This window comes from Gadus morhua, chromosome 6, assembly GCF_902167405.1.
Source record: "Gadus morhua chromosome 6, gadMor3.0, whole genome shotgun sequence".
NCBI classification, from domain to species: domain Eukaryota; kingdom Metazoa; phylum Chordata; class Actinopteri; order Gadiformes; family Gadidae; genus Gadus; species Gadus morhua.
The window spans coordinates 12,386,377-12,411,451 of NC_044053.1; the positions used below are offsets into that span (position 1 = coordinate 12,386,377).

The window sequence follows — 25,075 nt, forward strand, 5'->3', positions numbered from 1 at the left end:
GGGACAAAGTAACTAACTAAAACGATCCACATATTCCCCATAAGCTTATGATGTGTGTTTTAATAATAAAATAAAAAAACTTGCTTGTGTGTTGAAACTAATGGGGAATAAAAAATGAAAATATGATAATATACACTATTAAATAAAATTAAATATATATATTTTTTTAAATAAAACTATGCAGTGATAGGGTATGCAAAGGTAAAAGATCCCCACGTCCTCTCTGGTATTGTCACCAGAAAATCAGGTCTATGGATGCCTTTCAGAATCTCAGTTTCTGAAAGATAAAAGTGTTGTGAAAATGAATCACAAACACAGATAGACGTAGGCCTACATTCTTTTTTAACATGGAAATTAGTATAAGACATCAGCATTTTTAAAAATACATTTACACTTTACAGTACAAAGTAAACTTTTGTATCGCTCTTTAAATCAAAGGTCAATGTTCCTTTAATGTTGTCTCCTTCTAAAAAGCATCCATTCACGTTTTACCGAAGACATATTGGTAGTCTATTCTTCAAGATGAAAGTGGTAGCCATGTGAGATGATTTAGTTAGTTAGGTAATTATTATGTGGAAATCGTACAGGAAATTATAAAACTGACCTTGCAACAGGCGTATCAATCGCAACGTTCAAACCCTGCATCACATCCTTAACAAATCCTTGTCCTGCCTTTCTTATTGCTTAAATTAGCAATAGGCTATTTGTGATGCTGTGGCAAGAAAGCTTTATCGTACAACCACAAATTATTTTAAATGCTATTATTCTCATTACCCAGAGTGCTCAGTGTCTCATGTGCAAGTGGATCGACAGTAAATCTGGATATGGAAGTGGGTTTTTATTGTATTTTTTGTTGGTACAATTATTCTTAACATACAATTCATTGGTTAACAGCAAAGAGCAAGCAATTTACAAAAGGGTCCAGACACCTAGCCACATTTGGAAAAGTTATTTTAAAGGCACACTAGAGAAACATACAAAGAAAAATCATAAATATATATTTAAACAGGCTTATACAAGAGGTAGTACAACGGTTTCTCCGAGGCTAATACATTTGTTTGAGGTTAAAAGGCTATTCTATTTCAAGCCATCCCGTACATCAGAAAACCAGTTCAGTACATCACCCTCCACCAACATCACAAAACACCTTCAAAGGTCAAACAAGGGTGTGTTCATTGGTTACATAGGTGAGCTGCCCTACAATAAGCAAAGAGTGGGCGATCAACCAAATCATAATACCCTAAGTTCAGCAGGACATGTGTCCTGGAAAGTATAAGAAAAGAGAACCGAAAATATAGACGATATAGGATTATTGATTAATATTAGTACGTCAATAGAGCTTTATTAAAATGATGTGACTCTTTGGTGACTGTTTTTCCACCCTTTCATGTAGCATGTAGGTATGATACTGATAATTCTTTATTTATACGTAGTGTATAATAATTATATTTATATTTCAAATATGACACACATTTCTCCCATACATGCATGGCTGTATAAAGTCTTCAATATAAAATGGTCCATTGTAGGGATATTGTGGTCACACTACTGCAGTTGTAGACCACATGCAACCAGGTGTGTTTGAATGACATCACTGGCCATGGTTGAACCCTGAGAGGAAATCACAAAATAACTAAGGCCGTTAAACTTCACCATTTTACAATTACAATTAGGGCATTTAGCAGACGCTTTAATCCAAAGCGATTTACATCGGTTAATACACCCACCGACGGCAGAGTCAACCATGCAAGACGAAAGCTAGCTCGTCAGGAGCAGTTAGGGTAAAGTGTCTTGCTCAGGGACACATCAACACTCAGCTAGGAGGAGCTGTGGATCGAACTAGCAACCATTCAGTTACAAGACAACTGCTCTACCTCCTGAGCTAAGCCGACCCACATTTTAGACATTGAATAAGGCTTTACATGTATGCTTTTCATAGCATACATGTGTATGCATAACATTAATGGAACAAAGGTTGCATATTGAGGTGTATACATTCATCCCATGGCACGTTTCCATGTTTCGAAAACCACGACAATGAATCATCAGCGCTTTCTGTTCAATTATTTTGGCGGTTTATCGTTGGTTGCCGGGGGGAACATAGACAGATACGAAGGAGGTTCTTCATTTTGTTGGGATAGAAAATCGGTGCCCATCCCCGGCATTTGCGGCGGCATGCTATACGTGGGGGTGTTGTAGCAGGAGGCGAATGACGGCGGGGCGTACTGTGCAGGGTCGAACGTCGGCGCAGAGGGCAGAGCCCCCGGAGCCGCCGGTGGAGGAACCGGGCCCCTTGGAGGAGGAGGAGGGTGGAGCACGGGGGCGTGCGACGAGGGCTGGGCCGGGGGTCCATACGGAGACACGTTCTGTGGCACGGGCTGGTAGTAAGCTGCTCCCATGACACCGGGCGCAGCGGGGCCCGGGCCCCATGCTGCTGGGGGCCCGGAGGCTGCTTGAGGCCCATAGCCTGCTTGAGGCCCGTAGCCTGCTTGGGGCCCGAAGGCTGCTTGGGGCCCGAAGGCTGCTTGGGGGCCGAAGGGTACTGAGGGACCATAGGCCTGCTGATGCGGAGCTGGCTGAAAGCAGGCGGCGGGGGGAGGGAAGTCGCTGTTGCTTGGGCCCCCGTATGCTACAGGGGGGTACGGCTGGTTCATTCCCCCGGGCCCTGGGTTTAACATGAAGCCGGAAGGGGCAATGACCAGTGGAAACTTGAGCTCTGGGTCTGAGGCAAAGCTGATGTCCAAGTACACCTAGGGAAATGAGTACACAATGAGATGTAAACCCAATACCCATTTATATTTGCATTACTTCTAAATGTATAATATAGATAAGTTGGGTAGGACTATATTGGGGAACATCCTATTTGGAACGGTCGGCACCTCATTTACACAACCTTTTTTGAATTTAGGCATATACCTAGTATAAACATTTGTCATCACATGGAGCACATACCTTAAATTGATGTTCAACTGAAAGGATTTCACAGTTCTGGATGGATAGGATCGTGTCAGGAGGGATCTTCAATGCACAAGTGATTGTTTTTTCACTTTTCTTCTCAATAACCTCCCCAACTAATTTACAGATTTCACTACCACTGTACTTTCTACGGCCTTGCGCATGGAACGTAACATTCTGCTTCAAAGAGAACTTGGGGGTCATGTCTTTTGAGGATGTGTTTTTGACTTTAACAGTAACTGCCACAGTTTGACCTATGGAAAAAAATATATATTAAATTAACAGATAAGTCCACACTGTGTGTGTGTGTGTGTGTGTGTGTGTGTGTGTGTGTGTGTGTGTGTGTGTGTGTGTGTGTGTGTGTGTGTGTGTGTGTGTGTGTGTGTGTGTGTGTGTGTGTGTGTGTGTGTGTGTGTGTGTGTGACATTACCCGGGGCGTAGACTCCGCTCTCCATAAACGCCTCCATGTGTACGGATCCTTTTGAGAAGATTCCTATGTCTTTGTCCATTTGGCCAACCTGGCGGGTCTAGAGTTGAACATGGTGAGCAGGGACAATGTTCGTAAATGTTGACTTAACTGATCAACTACAGGTAGATGAACCGGTCTGATACATGGCTTAAAGGGGTAGTTCGGAATTTTAGACATAGGGCCTGATTCCCAAGTGAGCATTGGTATTCTATATCACTGGAGACAGTTTTCAACACATTTCATTCAGTCCTTCTAGTTGCAGAGTTCGCTCGTGCTAGGCTAGCGCACGGCAACGGGCAATGCTAGCCTGCTATTAAAAACAGTCTTACCCACTCCACAGTACACCCGAGGTAAATCAATTATAACGCCAGACTATAGATTTAAATGTCTGTGTTGATAGAATAATGTTAGAAATAAAACTAACCTTGCATCGCATGAATCATCGAGGGACTACTTTCTCAGAAGAAGCGGAATTTTACTATGCGCTGGTTAGGTTTGTAACCGAATCACGACAGAAGAACGTAAACAGAGAAGCATGGGACAGAAGCGCAATTGAACGACTAGGCAACATGATGGTTCAGTGTGCTTTTAGAAATTGTAGAAATAAACGGTACAGATGGGCACCACAAAGTTTCCACCAATTTCCAGTGCGAGATCCAGAAAGGACTCAACTGTGGCTTGTTGCTGCTGGCTTGGACATCAAAACACCGGCTCGTACATGTACAGTTCGTTGGATACAATAAATTCCTCATAATCGTCTTCAAAAGCAGATGCATCGCTAACTCCTCCAAACGCGGCCATATCTTGTTAATTGAATACGCTTATAGAACTCCTTCTTTCACTGTACTCTGCGTTTGTAGCAATGACAGCTGCAGGTAACCTAGGTATCAGTCCGCCGCTGCCGTAGCCTACGTACAGGAATATAAACACCGCTGCTGAGACCCCGCAATTCCCTCAAAATGCAATGCAATGCAATGCAAGGTTGGTTTTATTTCTAACATTATTCTATAAACAGACATTTAGATTTATAGTCTGTCGTTATAATTTATTTACCTCGGGTGTACTATGGAGTGGGTAACACTGTTTTTAATAGCAGGCTAGCATTGCCCGTTGACGTGCGCTAGCCTAGCACGAGCGAACTCTGCAACTAGAAGGACTGAATGAAATGTGTTAAACTGTCTCCAGTGATAAAGAATACCAATGCTCACTTGGGAATCAGGCCCTTTGTCCAAAATTCCGAACTACCCCTTTAAGTAACTTAAACATCCTGAAATTAAGAGGTTCCTGAAATTAGGTGGAGATAAACACATGACAGTTAGTCTCACAGTGATGCTAGAATGTGTCCAATATAATTCAAATGTAGCCCAATATTGAACAATGGATGCATACAATGGTCATACTTTTCTCTATAACCTCCTTTAAGTAACTTCCTAATCTTTTTTTTATAAGATCAGTTAGTCAAGTAATTCAGCTCTACCAAATGTGAATACCAATATCTTCTTCATTTAAACAAATGTCAACTTATTTTTGATTTAAGTTAAGTGATTTTTAATTGTAGTTGAATACACATTATTGCCTGTTGCTGTCCAAATGTTCGAGGCTTTGTCCAGAGAGGAATGGGGAATGAAGCCACATTTCCAACTCCCAGATGATGACCTTGTGACATCCCTAAAGAATATAAATATAGATTGGATATGTCCATAAAAATCTGGCCTCTGGCAATTTTTGACTCCTCCACAAACAGTTACATTCCTTCCGGATCGATCAGGAAGGAAAGTGAGGACTCTGAATTGATCCCATCACTAGGAGCAGTGGGCAGCCACACAGTACAGGGGGACCCACTTAAGGGCTTTACCCTAGTGCCTAGGCCAAGGGCACCGGCAGGAGTATTCACCTAACCATGGATGGATTTCTAAATGTTGATGAAAACTAGAGCACCCGTAGAAAACCTAACTGAACACGAGAAGAACATACTGACTCCATACAGAAAGCAGCCCCCCCCCCATAGTACCAATGACATTCTTACTGAGCACCCAACCTGTTACCAGTTCAAATACGCCAGGGCTACATACCATCAGGTGGCTGAGGTTTGGAATGGCCTTCGATGCAAAGTTGATCTCCTGCTTTACACAACTGTCCAACTTCCAGCTCCTTGAAAGCTTGGCTTCTAGTCTGTAGATGATCTTACCATAATACCCGTGAAAGGATGAGGGCATACTCCTATTAAAGCACACAGAGCAGAACTCAAATAATCAGAACTGTCCATGTGTGAGAAAAAAGTAACGTAAGTGGCTGATGTGTTTCAACTGATGAGAAATATAGGATGTATTGTACTGTGGAAACCAGATGAAGTTGCATTCTGGGTCTGCCCCTGTTGATAAAGCCCCATTGAAGTCGAAAATGAACTGAGAATTCCCAGTCTCACATGCATTAGCGAATTTGCCTGGGGATGTAAGGCTTGGTGCATTCTGTTACCTTAATAACAATTGGATTGAGAATTACCTACCCGGATGGAATTTTGAAGCTGAATTTATAGGAGTGATATCCCTTGGAGATTTCAGTGTCTGCATGAGAAATGTAATTGTGTTAAATTTATAGTTAGCATGATAAGAGTATGAAAATGGAATGCGGTCATACTTGGTTTTAGAATGACAGTGCACTTGAGCGCTATAAGGCAAGCAACGTGTAAGCTCATTCTTAAACTCGCATGGTGAAAGGTTAAACTGCGTTGTATCACACTGATTGAACAGGAAATTGGAAGGTTTCCCAAGAGGGTGTGGCAATATCTTATTGAAGAAAGTGATATAGTTTTACTCCGTGAAAGGCCGTTTTTAAGACCGGTTCTAATGATATTGTTAGGCCTATATATGTATTTCCAGTTTGTCCTTAAAAAATAAACTGTTTGACTCGTTACTGGTTGCAATCACTAGCTGCGAACTAGGCTCAGTCTGATTTCAGGAGTCTACGAATCGGGAGATAACTTCAGCTTCTTCAAATATGGATCCTCCGTCTGTGTTAAGGCATCTCTTCTCACATGCTGAAAAGGCTACAACACATGTTGTTATAGTTTATTAGTACAGCCTTTGGTTTATTAACAGCTATGCTTTTGGTTTCAATGTTTGGCCACTGTTATTAGATTGAGTGGGAATAACCATTTGGGCCAGACTGAATCCTTTACTGGGGATATATGGCAAAACACAGAATAGATTACTAATACCTTGTTTTTTATCAATAATAATTGCGCAGTACCAGAGGTAACCAGTATGTCATTAATACAACACGCAAAAAACTCGTTTCCGGATCACACATCATGGCTGCAAATAGGGAGACAGCTTGGTTTCACTTGTCCCATCTGGTTATGCTGCTCCCAGAACACATTTGTATTCCATAATGCTGATGTTTCCGACCACCACATACACTGTTGTTTCACTTACCTTTAGTGTTTTCAGGAATCAAAAATTGTTTAAGTTTGAAGTACCTCCTGTGTGCATTATAACTGTGATTGTGTTCACCACGCTTTTCGCTCCAATGCACATTTGCGTCGCCTTTAAGTTTGACGAAAAAGGATTCAACTTTCGTATCTTTTTCCAGGCACATCGTCACTGTGCCCGTTAAAGTGTCTCCCTCGGAAAACGTCTTTTCCTCGTTAAGTGCATCGTAAGTCAACGTTAAATCCTTTATTGTAGGCATTGCGTAATAGCGATAAAATCGTATAACTACCTAACGCGGAAATAACGTTTGTTTTAGGCTGGAGGAGTCTATGGTGGAATTCGCCACGCCCATACTGATATCTGAGATTCGCATGAGCGCCTGCCTGGCGCCTGCTTGTCAGCAACACTGCAGGGTGAGGCTTGTTGCCATCTCAATATTCACGCGTCGAAAGTAAACCTCTAGCACCATCTGCTGTTTAATTTTGACACGTGCTTGAAAAGACCCGGACGTTATTTCTTTCAGTAGGCAACCTAATAACTATGAATCGATATGTTACGGATATATATGGTTACCTCGTATATTTGTGATTACCATTAGCAATGCATTAAAACACAAATTACAAATTACAAATTTTTCATCCGATGTGCCTGCCTGTGTGTTGAAACTAATGGGGAATAAAAATGAAAATATGATACTATAGCACTAGTGAATAACACCTTTTAAAATAATGCTTACAAAGTGCTTTTTAGTTTTGATCAGGCACCTGTGGGCCTATGAGAAGCTACAGATTGGACCAGATTGTGACTTTGTATGCAGTGGTGTTCAGTATCAGGGACGATTCTGGCTCAGCTTCTGTGTTTGCTGCTCCCATTCACTGAGCCGGGGTTTTTTCAGTCGTGCATCTGGGTTGTGCCAACAAGGTCATCTTTGCAGTTTACTCGTGCGACTGGAGAGTCCTTTCTGACCTTTCTTTGCTGAATGCTTTAACTTGGTTATCTTTGCATCATAATAATAATAATAATAATAATAATAATAATAATAAAATACATTTAATTTAGAGGCGCCTTTCAAGACATCCAAGGTCACCTTACAGAGCATATAGTCATCATTCAAAACTATGTCAAACAGACTAGGAATAAAAGGAAAACAGAGGTTAAACATGAAGAATAATAATAATTAATAACACTCAAAGACGCCTAAAGTGAAGGGGGGACCTCACTAACCACCACATCATGCACAGCATGCAGGCAGCCTCCTTCTCATGTCACTACTCCTCCTCCAGACGGATCGCTACCACCCTCGGCTCCACCTTATCCCCTCAATTCAAACAGCATATCTAAAGTGAAGAACAAACTCTACTTACTACTTAAGTCTAATAAACAATATACATATCATATTTGGTATTCTATTTATAATCCATTATGAATAAACGTGACCACTGCATGCTCCCGCATATTAAGAATCTGCTTTGCAATGTCTTTAAAATAAAAGATTTACAAGTTACAAGTTTTGTGTCTGAGTGGTTTAAATGGGCGGTACTGTAACTATGGAGACAGTTACCATGGCAATATGCTTGCACTGTATGGAGACGGTGGGGAGTGGGGTGTCATGGATACCGGGGCAAACCATGCTAGGTTCAGAGACGAAACACACATTGTACCAGAGGCATACCTTTCACAGATAATACAAGATATTGATTAACATGATTGAATAATAATGGGAGAGCCCTATCCTCCAACACCAGCACAGGTCAGTTATTAAAGTTTCTTAACATTGCAGTTTATCTTTGATTTTCCTATCTTGTAAAATTATGCACAAACAATGGCGATTAAACATCGCCAACAAGTCTATTTATGCTTAAACATCATATTCATTTTTTGTAGCCAATGATTAATCTTTCCGCCCTGTATAATTAACCTGAGGGCTGCCTTGGTAACTCTCCTTTGCTGCTGCATTTGAGTTTCTGTTGGTCAGGAATGACATGTGTAACGTAACAGCCATTCAGCGTTCAACCGTCAAACTCAGTGCAGTGCAGTTCGGGGTGAACTGCAGCATGGAGGAGAAAGTGATTGTTGCAGTTTGCGACTCCCGAAGCTCTATATATAATAGTATATAATATAATATAATTGTATATATAATATCCCGGCTAACAGCTCTGTGCGCCTCCGGATGGCCGTAGCGTGCAGAGCTCTCATAGGGATTGGGCTTCTCGGGGTTTGTTTACTGGCGTTGCTATGGTTTCCGGTCATGTGTGTTCCAACGGTTTATAAGGTAGGCACATCTAATAAATGTCTGTCTAGTAATCAATACTTAATTTTTTTTATGTCAGTTGAATTTTTGACTGCAAATGAGCACTGTTCGCATTCCAAAAGGCACAAGCTCTTACTTGACTGTTTTCAGTCTGCGTTTTTAGGTTTATGGCACATAATGATGGCATTTGGGCTTAAAAAGCCAGACATATATTTTTTTGTCTAGACCAATTGATTAGAAAATGTACAATTTCCTAATACTAGACGCACTTCTGATCAGATATTAAAGAGATTTAATACAAACAAACATATTTGTACTTATTTTCTCACCCATGAGAATCGATAAGAGAATCGATAAGGAATCGGATCGATAAGCAGAATCGGAATCGGAATCGTGAAATTCTTATCAATTCCAATCCCTAGCTACAAACCAGGTCACTGAAACCCGTAACCAGCAGCGAAAATCCACAACAACTACCGGTTACCCAGGCAACCCCCCAACCCGGTCGCTCCAACGTGCAAGCCCCCCCCCCCCCCCTCCCTCCTGTTCTCCCAAGCCCCTCCCCCAGCTGACCTGATGATTTGCCCCCCAAACTGATTGACAAGTAGAACATTCCAATGCATGCACAGAGAACAACTGGCATAACGGAAAACGAAATACAATGCAACACATAATACGCAAACTCTTTAAATGTCCCAGGGTCACTACATTGCCTCCCTCCTTCAAAGTTCCTTGTCCTCGAGGGAACAAACAAAGTCCCGGAAGTCCCGGCTCTCTCCCCTCCCTACGAGGCCATGTTGGGGCTACGGGGAGCTGGGGAGAAGTGCCAGGGGGCGAGAGGGGCCTACGAGTGTCAGGCCTGGGGATGGGCACGGGGAAAGGGAGGGGCGGGGCTGGAGGCCAAGTTGCTGATTGTGGTGAACGACAGGGAGGGGAGACAAGGATAGGGTTAGGTGGGGACCTAGGGCCAGAACACTGAGATGTGCGTGTCCGGGGACTATTCGCACCGGTGCGGGGAGCTGCAGGGCTCGCTGGAGCAGGTTGAGGGGTGGCGTTGCCTCGATAAGGGTCCAACCTGTCTCTGTGAAGAGCCACCCTCCTTCCCCGAGGTGGTAGCTGGACCCTGTACACCACCTCCCCCATTCTCTCCAGGATCCTGCATGGCCCGATCCACTCGCTATCAAGCTTCGGGCATCTTCCCTTCTTTCTTTGCGGGCCGTAGGTCCAGACCAGCTCCCCAGCCTCAAAGTCCCTGCCACGAGAATGCACATCATAGTTCCTTTTCTGCCTCACCCCTGCGCTCAGCAGCTGTCCCCTGGACTCTGCTGCCCCAAAACGGCTAATCATCCCCCCGACTAAAGCGTCTGCTATGGTCTCTGCCCCCTGTTCAGGCAGACATGAGCCAGGCAGAGACATGAGCCGCTTAAGCGCGGAGTGGTCAGTCCTAACAGTGAAGTGCAGGCCAAAGAAGTAATATTTGAAGTGGCGTACAGCGCTAACAATGGCCAGCAGCTCGCGACGAGTGACAGTAGCGGCGTTCAGCTTTGTTAAATGTCTGCTGTAATACGCCACCACCCGATCCCCTTCCGGCCCGTCCTGTGCCAGCACGGCGCCATTGCCAACGTTACTAGCGTCCGTGTCCAGGATGAAGGGCAGGGCAGGGTCAGGAGGGGACAGCACCGGGGCTTTGGTGAGAGCTCCCTTGAGTGTCTCGAAGACAGACTGGCAATCCTCTGCCCACACAAACTCCCTGTCCTTCTGTAGCAGGCGAAACAGGGGAGCGGCCATACAGGAGAAGCCCTTCACAAAGCGTCTGTAGTAAGACGCCAGTCCGAGGAAGCTTTTCAGCTGTCTGGTACCAGTGGGGGTGGGCCAGCCCTGGACAGCTTGCATTTGTCCTCCATGGTGCTAATGCCTTCTCCCCCCAACTTGTGTCGAAGGAAAGTTACCTCTCTCCTCAGGAAATGGCGCTGATCAGGGTGGTGCTTCAGGCCCGCCGCAAGTACTCTCTCCAGAACCAGACGCAGCGAGGCAAGTGCTGTCTTAAAGGAGCCCTTGTGTGCCGAGATCTGTGTCCATCAGCCTCTCGAAGGCATTGCAGAGACCAAAAGGGAGGACCCGAAACTGCCACAATCCTCTGCTAGTGCAGAATGCAGTCTTGGGTCTGCCATCAGGGGCGAGAGGGCACTGGAAGTAGCCAGAGTGGAGATTGAGTGAGGAGAACCAGGACGACCCAGCTACGACATCTAAGGCCTCATCAATGCGCGGGATGGGGTAGGAGTCCTTCCTTGTTACTGCATTAAGTGGCCTGTAGTCGACACAGAATCTCCACTTACCCCCCTTCTTAGGCACCATCACCACGGCTGCTGCCCAGGGACTAACTGAGGGCTCTATGAGGCCCGCCTGCTGCAGCTCCCACAGCGCCTGGTCCGCAGCCTCCTGGCGGGCCAAGGGCAGGCGACGCGGGCGCATTCTGATGGGCCTGGCATCCCTAGTGTCGATTTCGTGCTGCACCAGGTGCGTCTGACCCACATCGCTCTCTTTCAAGGCAAAGCTGTCCTAAAACTCCACCAGTAGTCGCCACAGCTGCTTCGCTGTTGGGGGTCTAGTCCATCACAGTGCCCCCTGCCAAATTGCCCGCACAGTAGACAGCACAGTCTCCTCACCTGTCTGGGGAAGCTGGGCAGGGCAGGGGAAGGGGCCCAGGCTCATGGAGTGGGGTGCCGGGGAGGCAAGGGAGTAGTCTGCAGGGGCCGCAACATTGACACGAGGTGATGGGAGGGAGGGGGAAGGGTTCCGGAAAGTGGACTGGGTCAATGGACACGGATCAGGAAGACAGAGTGGTTGGAAGGTCTTTGCAAGGGGGTGAAGGGGGCCGGGGACGTGTGACTGGTCCATCTGAGCTGTTGTCGGCAGGGCCATATAGACTGTGGGCCCTCCTTAGAAGCCAATCGCCCCCCTCTCCAGGTCCAGCAGGTAGCCTGTGCACCGCAGGAAGTCCAGCCCTAGGATACAGGGGTCCTGCACAGCTGCTACCCACACTGGGTGGAGGACAGTCTTTCCCCCCACGCAGATGGACAACAACCCCTTCCCTTTCATGGGAGCCCTCTCCCCCGTGACTGTGGGGAGCTGCACAGTTGTAGGTTGGAGTACTGTCCAGTTTGGCAAAATGTCTGGCCTCACCAGGGTCACTGTAGACCCTGTATCGACTAACGCTAAACAGGCCACCCCCTCAGCAGTGACAAGACCATGACAAAAGTCCCCCGCCCAGGTCCGCCCCACCACGACAACAGGCTCCGGGATGCTGTCGTCTGCTCCTGGGGGGGGGCTGGAGCCCTCGCCGAGACAGGCTCTCGATATCGCTGGCCAGGGCCCGCAGTGTCTCCCCGGCATCCTGCGCCTATTACAGAGTTCTGAGCGCATTATCCCCGGCTTAACACACAGTCCAAAATGCCTCCTTAGTGCCAACACTAGGGCAACATAGTCCCCCCTGTCCTCTGGGCTAAGCAGCAACAAACATAACAATGCGTCGTCCGCCAGACACATCGCAAGCTGCAGCGCTTTGACCTTCACTGACCATCCGGCAGCATTGGACAAAAAATCAAATGGCGCATGGAAAGCTTCCCAGTCTGCCTTACCGGTGTATCTAGGCGTCTTGATGGACACCGGGCTCGATGTGAGAAAGGCGCCGTCATGTCTGTCGCCGTCTTGTGGCGGCCACGGGCAGCCGACGCTGCGAACTATGCGGGAAAAATATTTTTTTTCAACAGCGCCCGGTTCCCGTTGGGTTCTTCCCCTCACCAGAGACTCCGAAGCTACTCCATACTATATATTATTTATTTATTTATACGCCCCCTCGCCGTAGTCGTCCATCTCTATCTTCACCCGACATTCCGCAGGGAGTATTATTGTTGTTGAGAAAAAGCAACAACAAAAACAGAGCTAACGGCGTTAGCAACTTCAGCCGACTCGCCGAGCAGAACCATATATATATTTTTTAAAAAGGTTTCACTTCTGACACCAATGTAATGACCTCGCCGGTGACATAACAATGTCCAGTAATAAGTACTTGAAGGAACTTTAATGTTACAAACCAGGTCACTGAAACCTGTAACCAACAGCGAAAATCCACACCAACAACAACCGGTTACCCGGGCAACCCCCCAACCCGGTCCTTTCAACGTGCAAGCCCCCCCCCCCCCCCCCCCTCCTGTTCTCCCAAACCCCTCCCCCAGCTGACCTGATGATTCGCCCCCCACACTGATGACAAGTAGAACATTCCAATGCATGCACATAGACCAACTGGCAAAACGGACAACGAAATACAATGCAACACATAACACAAAAACTCTTTAAATGTCCCTACATTATGTAGAAATAGTCATATCAAATTTAAAAAAAAAAAAAAACTACGCTACAAGCACATATAAGTATTTTTTACACACACCAAACACAACTAAAACACCAAGCATATTAATTAGACAAATTAAACAATAAAAAATGGGCTGGAGCTTAAGAGGTTAATATTTAGTTTTTTAGTTATTTTGAGCTGCAAAAGAGCCAAAAGTAAGCATTGATATAACAAACTTTTTTGTGTGCAGTTGATCTACTAATAGGAAATACTTAAATCACATCTCTTGTAGAACGTGTGTGTGTGTGTGTGTGTGTGTGTGTGTGTGTGTGTGTGTGTGTGTGTGTGTGTGTGTGTGTGTGTGTGTGTGTGTGTGTGTGTGTGTGTGTGTGTGTGTGTGTGTGTGTCATTGGGGGAAAAGTGTATTGGTCAAGTCCACTCTTTATTAAGATTAATGAACAGCTTGACATTTTTAGTCCTCTGTCTCAATCAATAATTGTAATACTCATGAGGGCCAATGGGGATCTAAGCCTGCTGAAAACATATTGTGGCCACAGGGTGCATGTTAAATGTCCAAGTGGTAATCAATGCAACAAAATTAGCTATCGACCCTTTATAATTTTGTAATAGGTTATCTATTGGTTTACTCTTTCAGAAAAATCCAATATCAGTCGGATGGAATTGTGCTAGTAATATTGCTGTGGGAGTGGGAGTTTGTGTAAGAGTGTGCATACATGTGGGAATGATGCTGGTATGTGTGTTTGTGTGTATTGGTGCCAGAGTAAGGATCTATAAGTGCAGAAGGCACATTCTATATAAATACGAGGCTATTGATGACCTGCGTGCGTACACTATACTATATTTTCAGATACGCTGTTTTTTTCAAAAGCAAGGTAGAAAACATTTCATGTAAAGATAATGTTCATTATAAATAAATACTCTTCTACCAAAAATAAACACATGACCTGGTAGTGAAACTTGCAAGTCTCTTATTTGTTTCAACATGATTCCTAACAGCTAACACTTCCACCCCATCTTCTCTGCATCCCCAGGGAGGGCAGTGTCAGCTGGGTCCAGAGCTGCTGAGCTGGGGCAGCAGAGAGCTGGGCCACGATGGGCATGGCCGACCAGAGGCGATCGCCAACGAGGAGGGCCCGCTGCGGCCGTTTGCACAGGGCTGCATGGGGAAGGTGAAGCTGCTGGCTTGTGGATCCAGTCACTCCGTTGTGTCTACAGGTACGGTAACCATGGGTTCCTCAGTTGTACTCAAAGTAGGCCTTTGAGTTTAGTTAGGTATTGTGCCTCAACTCTAACTTTGCAACAGATGATACAAACATTCAAAGATTAAAAGGCTTTTGGGGATTTTTTATGTGCGTAATCCACCGTGAAAGGCAGTTGTGAAAAATCCTTGTGGAAAAGTTATATTGTATTGTAGTCATGGGAAATGAAGGTATTTTTTTTATGGTTGCATGCACCTCTCTGGGCAGAGATGTTTATGCTCGATTCCTAGAGAGATACAAGAGAGATACAAATATGCCGGGCAATGGAGTGTGAACAGAGCCTGTCCTGTTGCTGTGAATAGGGATGTATAGTGTTCAAAATCTGAATCAATGGCAAAAAATGTGTTCCTTTGCCAAAGGGCTAAGGCTGTTCCACTTATTTTCGAATTTGATGGAAACCTTGCTCACAGGAAGAGGAAGAGGCTCTGGCGGTACATTAGCTGCAAGAAGTCATAAATCAGTAGCCCAGATAAGTCTTATAGATCAACCTAACACAGAGATCTTATACCTCTGCCATCATTACAGCGAAAAAAAGGGTGACACGTCTGATTGATTAAAATGGTGCTGGCTAGCTTGGGCTAAATCATGTTAAGTGATGTGACATTGCAGTTTCACATATCATATTTCTGTCAAGACAATGATGGTGGAAGCCTTTGTCAAAGCATGATATCTGACAACAGCAGACGGTCTTGTGAGGGAGGGGGTTGGGGGGACAAAGGGAGATTTATAGTGGTCTGATGCAGAGGAGAGAGTGTTAAAAGTGTGATCCTTTTGTGGATTGTTACTTCTGATGTGACTGTTCATTTTACTGCAATGCTGTTGGGGAATTGGAGACATTTACACATCCTGACAAATTGCCTTGGGTTAAAGTATTTATGGTTTGTATCCACCTTGTCCATTTCTAACACGCATGCAGACACACACACGCAGACGCACAGGAACCCACACACACACACACACACACACACACACACACACACACACACACACACACACACACACACACACACACACACACACACACACCCACCAGACAGGGATCACTCTGAAACGTATTTGCTCAAAACGACTGTATGTGATGTTTTCTTGAACTTGGTGTTTTTAGGCCCTGCGGTCAGGATGTAAATCGGCTATTAATGCTGGGGCAGTTTTAAATGAATCGCATGTCCTCTATAAGTGATCTGTTGAAGTTGAGCGTTCAATGTTAACATTTTGGGGGTTTGACACATGCTTGCAAGTGATGTTTTTCTTTACCTTGTGTCATTGTGCTTTGTACTTGGGCGAAATAACAATGAAGGACTTTGAACTGTCCCAACGAGAGTTTTTACTGTCTCAGGGCTATCGGACAACCCTTATAACACACATACGCACACACACACTCATGCTTATTCACTCAAGGAAGCCCACCCAAACGCACTCTTAAAACTCCCGGTTTTGATCGACACAAGGCACGGAAAGCTTGTTTTAGATTGATTAATTATGTTATTTTTTGATGGGAAAACATTTTTTTAATTTTTTTCAATTACAATTATGATGGGTATCAGACATTTTCAATGGAGCAGAATGATAAAAAGATATCTATATATTAGTTACAGACGTATGCCACTAGGTGGCATTATTAGACCGCCTATGGGGTGTGTGTGTGGTGTATCAGGAGGGGAGTTGGTGGTGGAGGTGGGGGGGGGGGGGGTCAGAGAAGGCAGGCCTACACTTACCTCACAGACAGAGGCTATAATTTACTAATAGCGCGGGAGCCGCCATTGCTGTTATCTTTTAATAGATTTGTACGGGTGGGGGAAGCAGGTGCCTGTTGTTAATGTGTCCAATTGCCCAAGTTGCCTACGGAATTCAGGGCATCCATCAATGTCGTCGTCGGTGACGCCCTGTCGCTCTCCTTCACGCGGCGCCCGGCCCCGCCGTGCTGCTAACAGATGAGGCTTCTCTCTCCTCCAGACACACACACACACACACACACACACACACACACACACACACACACACACACACACACACACACACACACACACACACACACACACACACACACACACGGTCACATGCAACCACATCACGTTTTAGAGGACAAACTGAACTCAATACTGCAATGGCAAAAATTTGTATGGCAAAAGGAAAAGTCCCATGACACGCACGCACACACGCACGCACACTAACTGAAATGTTCTCGTCCTCTATCGCTCTGACTCTGTGACCCCGGAGCTGCCGCCGCCACCAGCTCGCTGCCTGCGACCGCCCGGTGCCCGGAGCACGCTCCCTCACAGCTGCGTGTCTGAAGACGCCGTGTGGTTGAGGCCTTGTTAGGGCTGTTTCAGTCGCCGGGGTCTCGCCGGGGTCGGTGTCTGAACGGCTTTAATCCCCAGCCCTTGACACGCCTTATACTGGTTAAGATACTCAGGTGCAGTCTGTTTGAGGCCCTTACTCTTTGGTCCTCTTTCGGGGTCACACTCCACCTGTCCGAGTCCCGGTGAAGCTGTCCGACCAATGCAAGGCAATCGCTGCAAGGCGTTTGTTGGTCAGGGACAGTGTTTTTTTTGCCGCTGGGTTCTGATCTGATGTGTGTTCATATGATTGTAGACTTGGTTGTGAAAGGAGATGGTGGGACTTGATGGGACTTGAGTCTTGATGACTGCTTGCATCAGTGTGTTCAGCAGCAACTGTTATTTAATAATACAAATCCGTTCAGAGTTCTCCCTGTTCCATTGTCCTGTCTTGTCTGTCTGTCTGGCAGTCTGCATGTCCCTCTGCAGGGTCAATGTCGTGGCATTGGGTTACTCAAAGAAAACCACATTCAGGTCCTGAAGTCTTATATCTTTATAAAAACAAATAAAATCCTAAACCAACAGGAACAGACAATTACCCCCCCATCCACCGGCCTCTGGTGGCGTTGGAGGTCCTGTTGGGGAAAGAGAGGGAGAAAGTGAGCGAGACGCATGCGGAAACAGAAAGTGTCAATGACAGCAGAAATCCTGGAGGTGCACCCAGCCCTTTGAAATCACCAATCATGAAATGGCTGCTGCCCTGAGGCCTTCTGGGAAGGGTTCACGCAATGGAGGGGCTGCCAAGTATGTATTCACAGGCCACTTCAGACCTATTTTCTTTCTTCCCGTCCTATAGCCCCCACCCTACACCCCCCAATCTCCTTTGCTGCAGGAACATTTACCTTTACCTCTGCATTTGATTGTCTTGTTTAATGTTGATCAAACAGTCCAATAGTGAGGACAATCATAGGGAAGCATTGGCCATCTCCCTGCATGACAACTCCAATACGTCTACTTCTGCTTCAGCACTGGGGGAGCTTTGGTAATAATTTGCCATTTAGCTGTGTTGATGTTTTCCTACCATTTCCCAGCTGGGAGCAGTGAAGGAAGGGAAGAGATGGAAAGAGAAGAGGCCCTTTTCTCTCTCTCTCTCTCTCTCTCTCTCTCTCTCTCTCTCTCTCTCTCTCTCTCTCTCTCTCTCTCTCTCTCTCTCTCTCTCTCTCTCTCTCTCTCTCGCTCTCTCTTTTGCTCTCTCTTTGCACTACCCCCCCCTGATCTCACTGCTAATTTGCTCAAGCAGGTTGAGTGCTCAATTTTGATCCCTCATTGCGTTTCAGGGCTTAGGCCCTTACATTTGAAAAATGGAGGATCTAATGCATAGCACAGTCCTCTCTCTCTCGCTCCCTTGCTCTCTCGCTCTCGCTCTCTTTCTTGCTTACCTTGTACGTCCACTGCTCTCTTAAACCCCCCTCCACCTCCCCCCTACCCCGCATGCTGAATAAAACAAACAGAGAAACATTTCGCAGAACAAAGACGCGCAAGAGCGGGGAAAGAGAGAGAGAGCTTTGCCAATTAGCGGCTAATGAGCCAAGCTTGTGAGCACATGCAAATCCTCCAACGTGTTAGCATTTACGACGGGCCTGGCCCCACCGAGCCCCCCTCTCTCCAGCCCGTGCCCCTCTCCCTCTCTCTCACTCTGTCTCTCCCTCTCGCTCTCTTTCTCCCCCACTAGCTGGTCTGCCCTTGCACTTGGCGGTGGGGGCCATTCCAAGGACCTCGGCATGATTATTCACACATGGCCGTGGCCCTGCTGCTTTGCGAGAGGAAGGAACACCTTACGTATGGTTAATGTAAAAAAACGCTCCACTGACATGTGGCCAAGGCTCCCTACTAGTTAGTTTTTTTTTTTTTTTTTACTTCGGTGCACCCCCCCCATAATGGCAGAGCGTCTCGGTCGCCGCCACACACACACACACACACACACACACACACACACACACACACACACACACACACACACACACACACACACACATATGCAGGCGCACACCCCCCCCCCCCTTCCGTGATCATGACCCACAGATAGTTGTAAAGATCCAATGGGGAAACTCACACTCCCTCGCCATCCGCTCCCAATTCTTTGTTTCTTCTAATGCGGTGGAGCTGAACCGGGCGGTTTGGAGGTCGGGAAGCTGGTGAGGGAAACACATGATCAGTAAAAATAATAATATGCCAAGAGAATAACCAGTCATCCCATTTTCCCTCCGACACACTTTTATCTGAGATGGCGCAGTTGGAAGTGGGAATAAAAAATCTGTTTTTGTTTTTTTTCTGTACCGGGGATCCTTGGCCAGCCTTGAGTAATCTGCCGTTACGCTTTTTGTGGCCTCATTTCCTCATGGCGCAGTGTGCTTGAAGAGTGTGTTTGGAATCACATCGGGGGGAAATCAGAACTCGGTTGGCCTGGAAGTGTTGCTGTAAACAGTGAGCAAATAAGCAGACCTAGGCCAGACTAGGGAATATCATGCAGAGTAAAGTTTGGACCCAAATGAAGAGCATTTGGAAGAAATAGAACAGTGCAAATCCCAACCATGGCCCATCAGTGGGTAATTAATTGTTGTATCTCATTACAGGTTTCCCGATAATTAAAATGGACAGTTTGCAATGTTACGAAAAGAGTCAAACCAAATAAACAAGTGCGAAAGTGAGGTGCATATTTTGATGAAATCCTCATAACTGCTTTGACCAAAGCGTGTTTTTTTTCAATCAATGAACTTTTTTTAATATGTGAAGACATATAGCAGGTGGAGTTATAGTTTACAAACAACCTTCAACTGGAATAAGATAATTACGTGAAAGGCAAATATTACATATGGAGAGGTTCCTGGGCACCAAATAGACCAGCACCCTACTTGATAGTTATTTGTTGGGGGGCAGTACATTTGTGCATGTTAACTAACTGTGCCACCGGACTTGGCCTGTTGGTAATAGGGTTCCAGCACAACTATTTTCTCCCAGGGATTTCTATTATTAATTCTGTCTGAACACATCCATAAATGAATAATGAAATAAATAATGAAAATGTTATTACTTTTGGCAGCTGGGTCATTTCTGGTTTCCTGCCTTTTCCTCGGCTGGTTTCCTACTAATTAACTTTCCAAGGAGTTGTCCTCCTTTCCACTAAATGAATTCCATCAGAATGGGAGGGCACTGAAAGTGTAAAGATATTCACATTATTATGAAAATACCAACAAAACAAACAAACAAGCTACAAACTCACACACGCTCAGCTCACACATACATGCCAGTCCCTTGTTGGCTGTTTAATATCCTAATGAAATTGATTCGGTTTGATTTTGCTTATTGCGTTGCCTGTATTTAATAAAATGTTTCATCAACGTATTTGTTTTAATTTAGTCAACGATAAAATATTTTCATCCCAGCGTTATTCCTGTTGTTCACTTCCAATCGAAGCACACACATAAATGCTAAATCAAAGCAAACCATGAACATTCAATCTATTTGTACAAATGAAGCTTCCAGAGATTGTGTCCCTCTCTGCTAAACTCAGCCATCACTCCCACCATGGCCTATGCCCCGTGCTGCTGTTTGAGCCTCGTGTTCTGGGACAGAGCCTCGCCCACCGTGGCCTTCGTTTAATGGGCACCTTAGAAAGGGCAATAAAACTAGAGCCTCGGTAGTAGACCCCATCCCTCTTGCATTACTACACAGATGACCTCTCTCTCTCTCTCTCCTTTTCTCTTCATTCTCTCTCCCTTCTCCTTCCATGCTCATTAGAGTCGCTGTGAACGCTTTCAAACGGCTCCTTCCTTCTCATGGCGTTTTACTGTTAATTAGTTTGCTTTGTAAGGTTAGACGTGCGGACGGAGCAACTTTGGGAGTGTTTGGCTGCCATCTGTGTGCGTACGGCTTTAACTACGTACAGATGGTCTGTGCTCACAGGCAGGTTGCCTTCTTGTGGGTAAAATGCGCAAGAGACGGTTTTGGTTATTTTAACAAGATTTATGGCCATCCTCACAGGTAACTATTTAAGCCATAATGATGATTGTTAGTCAGCCATCACAGAGTGCACGATTTAAGGAGCAGAGAAGCATGTGTTTACTCTCTCCCCTTCACATTCTCGCGTAGTGGATGAGATATTACTTAGTAGAATTGTAGCATTGATTTTGTATTTTGTATTTGATCTTTTTTTTGTGTCACACATATTGAAGTCATTGTTGATTCGTTCAGGAACCCGCTCATCATTTACAAAAGGCTACAAATGCCATTAGCCAATCATTGAACCAGGTAACGAGAAGAATATGACATTGCCATATAATTGCTTGACATGCTAACAAAATTATGAAATAACTGAGTTGACTCGAGTTTAATTTATGATTCTGTGCTTTTCACTAACCCTGTTCAGTCACCACAATAGACAAAAAAAAAAACACAAACATATTATTAGGCATAACCTTTTAATATAAATCAACAACAGAGTAAAACAAATATTATGTTTGAAAATATCCTTTCAAGATCCAGCACCAAGTTGACCTCAAAAATTACTTTAATTCCTCCATTTCAATTTTTTCGGTCTTCCTGGCCTGCCTGCAAGGTGCCTCTTCCCACTGGGAAATGTGCCCTTGTCAGATGCAGTTCAGTGGATAATGCCTTCTACTGGGCATTGGGAGTGACCCTCTTACAATTAAAAAAGGGTTAGCTAAATTATTGTTGGCCTCCTGCCACATACTTTATGTGGCTTAGCAGTGGTCAGAGAAAGGTTATGAGTCCAGAGTCCCTGAAACGTGACTTCTCCTATTAAACCTGCTCTCTCTAATATAATTAGGACATCGGCTGGAAACCAAATGATGGGTAAATCTATGTGATTTGCTGAATGTGACCCTATCGGTTTCACTTATCTTGTCTCAGTAAGTTAGATTTTTATTATTTCTTGATTTTGTTAGTATAATCGGGCTCTTTCGGCTTTTGACTTGTGAGCAGCGACAGCGAAGAGGGAAAGCTGAGGCCCGTCAGGAGATTTTAGGTGTTGGAAAAGCAAACACCTAAAAGCACCTTTGATGTGCCGCACTCGACGGCTCTACTGAGGGGGTGTGCGTCTATTCCCACCACATTGTGTCGTTATTCACGGTCAAAGTTTTCGCTGATTGAACCCATTAAATGTAGAAGACTGCTGACCTGTGAATTCTCAAGTTAGCCTTATATGTTTTATGGGTTACTATAATGTCTAGTTTAAACTATTTGCTAGTCCCTTTTCCCAGGGATGGCGTCATTTTCTTTATTATGTTTCACGTTATTTTTAACTTGTAAAATTGGAACAGCTGTGAATTGACTTCAGTGAATAGAGATTGGAAATTGTGTTAAATAATTGAGGGTTGAATGCCTGAAATCTGTGAAGGAGAGAAAATCATTGCATCGCCAAATTTTGCATAAACATATGTATTTTTTTAACAAACACATTAGTTTGATCGATTTTAATTCACTTCCACACCTTTTTAGATTAGGAAGTGGTGGAGTTGCTTTGCATTGTCAGCACTCCGTGGTGTCAGAAGACAATTTCTTATTTAATTATATTTGAAACATTATTCATTATTGTGTATTGGCAGACGAGATCATGCATGCAGATGGCTGTATGAGATAGGCTGTGGGTAACACATAAACCCTCCATGCACCTTATAGATTAGCATGCACATTTGTTCAAAACACTGGACATTTTGTCCTGAGATATTTAAACTGTCAGCGATGCAGTTCTTTATTTGGTTCTTCATTCTGTTTATTATTTTCATAAGTAAACTGGATGAATGCACAATCATAAAACCCTTTTTTCGGAAGGCTATACTGCTAACTTAATACAAATAAAGAATATTTAAATTAAATTAAAGGGAAACAAAGTTTCTCCTAAACCCTACCATTCTCTTTTTGGATCTCAAACAATGCCTAAGTCAAAGGAATCTACTGCCAAAAAATATTAATAAAGATTGGAAGAGCATAGAATAAACCCTGTGAATCCATCAGCACAGAGGAGGAGAAACATTGCTTTGTTCACCACTCTCTCTCTTCCTCTCTCTCTTTCGCTCTTTCTCTCTCTTTCACTCTCTCTCTGTCTCTGTCTCTCTTGCTCTCTCTCTCTCTATTAGGAAATAGATCCCAGGTGTTCGATAAGACTGTAGTGGACATGACAGCAGTGCAATCAAGTGTATAAATTTAATTGCGGGCTCATTTTGTGCCGTTTATTAGCCGTTTAGGGGCACATCGCTCCACTTGAACCCGGCTATTGCCAGACAGACCAGCTGTTTGGACTCTTTTTTACTATTTGTTTCATTGCGTGGTCCTGCAGAGGCAAACACACCAATGCCAAATAGTTGTTTTTGGAGGGAAAAAAATCTTTTTATATCAATACTGCTGGTGCATGCACACATTTCTCCAAATATTTGTGTGCGATACAAAAAAACTAAACAGATCCTGATTGTCACAAATTACCGTGTTTGATTAAATCTGTTCATTTTAACAAAAAACAGTTAAATGTTTTTCAAATCAAAAATTAAATGAAAGAATAAATATATAGTTATTAAGTCGACATTTGCTTTTGTTTGTATTGTATGTTGTATTTTAGCAGATACTTTATATAGTTATATTACTAAGGTATTGCTGTGTAATATTGTTACAAATGATCATGGCGCACACACACACACACACACACACACACACACACACACACACACACACACACACACAAAGAACAACACACAAAGAACAACACACACACACACACACACACACACACAAAGAACAACACAACACAAGCATGTTATTCATGCAAACTTTGCAGTCAAAATGTACAACAAATCCTATGGTGGAGAATGGCGCGTTGAACTCTTTCTACGCTGTGCTTCTGTTGGTGCTTGTAACGCCACCCCTCACCAAGAAGCCTACAAACTGACGGGCTATTGTTGAAATGTCCCTCTGCTGCGGCACCCCATTAATATAAAGCCTAGAGAAAGCAGTGTTAATTGTTACCATGCACTCGGCCCAGGCATTCCAATAAATCACTTGGCTAATTGCAACAAATTGTGGGCTGACATTAAGCTATGATTGTGAACCGGCAAATATTCATCAACATTGCAAGTAGCCCCATAAAACACAGTGCCGGCCCAAGCTTAACATATATCTCCTGTCTGGAGCCCCCATTATTTATGGATCTTACTTGTACTCGGCGGTTTAAGTGCTGCATGGTGAGTGAGGGGGCCGCCATCTTGTTTATTTATCATCTCCCTGGATACAGCCCCGGAGGTGGCAACAGGGCGGCCAGTCAGACGGAGACCTTGTTCTCCGTGTTCCCCTTGTAGCCCGTTTGTTCCACTCACAGCCTTGTATTGATTGTTGTGTTGTCATAACGGAGTTACCTTGGAGCGCTCTGGTAAATGGAAGGTTGCTAACAGACTTGAGAAAAAGGGAGGCGTGTTAACAGCCTACCTGTTAGTGCGGTGAGGTAGTGTTGAGCTATTCTCCCCATCAGATTAGCATAGAACGTCATGATTTTTATTTCTATTTTTTACAATCTACCACTCCATTAGGGAAGTAGGCACTTGCAGTGCTACGATCCTAAGCCTGAGAGATTTTTATTTCCCGCTGACGAAAGGCTAGTTCTGTCTCTGTCTCTTTGTCTCTCTTTCCATCGGTCTCTCTGTCTCTGTCTCTGTCTTTCTGTCGCTCTGTCGCTCTGTCCGTCTTTCCCTCTAACTCTCTGTATCTCTATCTCTCTGTCCCTCTGTCCCTCTGTCTCTCTATCCCTCTGTCCCTCTGTCTCTCTGTCTCTCTGTCCCTCTGTCCCTCTGTCTCATTCTGACAGGCGCCATAACTCTCTGCGTGGATGAGCTATGCTACTACAGCCTGATGCATTCCTACAGCTAATGCTACGCTGTCTTTCCAATTCAGTTGTGTACTGTCCCAAACACTTAGTGTATGTGTTGAAGCATTGCTTAATAGTCCGTCCCCCAGGTGTGCATCAGCAGCTAAAGATGTCGGAGCCAAAGGTCGGAGTCTG

General features: G+C 44.7%; 2 protein-coding genes across 2 annotated transcripts in view; one reads left to right on the forward strand and one right to left on the reverse strand.

The window, feature by feature from the left end:
- Nucleotides 1–823: 823 nt before the first annotated feature.
- Nucleotides 824–7,217, reverse strand: LOC115545200 (arrestin domain-containing protein 3). The gene is made up of 6 exons (XM_030358131.1): nt 6,859–7,217; nt 5,931–5,988; nt 5,497–5,644; nt 3,386–3,482; nt 2,953–3,209; nt 824–2,750 (listed from the first exon to the last, which is right to left on the reverse strand). Exons 1-6 carry the CDS (start codon nt 7,112–7,114, stop codon nt 2,064–2,066), a joined length of 1,503 nt encoding a protein of 500 aa, XP_030213991.1. The 5' UTR covers nt 7,115–7,217; the 3' UTR covers nt 824–2,063.
- A 6,985-nt stretch (nt 7,218–14,202) lies between these two features.
- The window catches only part of LOC115545808 (ultraviolet-B receptor UVR8-like), a 112,714-nt gene continuing 101,841 nt past the window's right edge, over nt 14,203–25,075 (forward strand). The window contains exons 1-2 of the mRNA XM_030359246.1: nt 14,203–14,208; nt 14,510–14,693. Of these exons, the coding sequence (XP_030215106.1) occupies nt 14,203–14,208; nt 14,510–14,693 (190 nt within the window). The remainder of the gene's footprint in view (nt 14,209–14,509; nt 14,694–25,075) is intronic.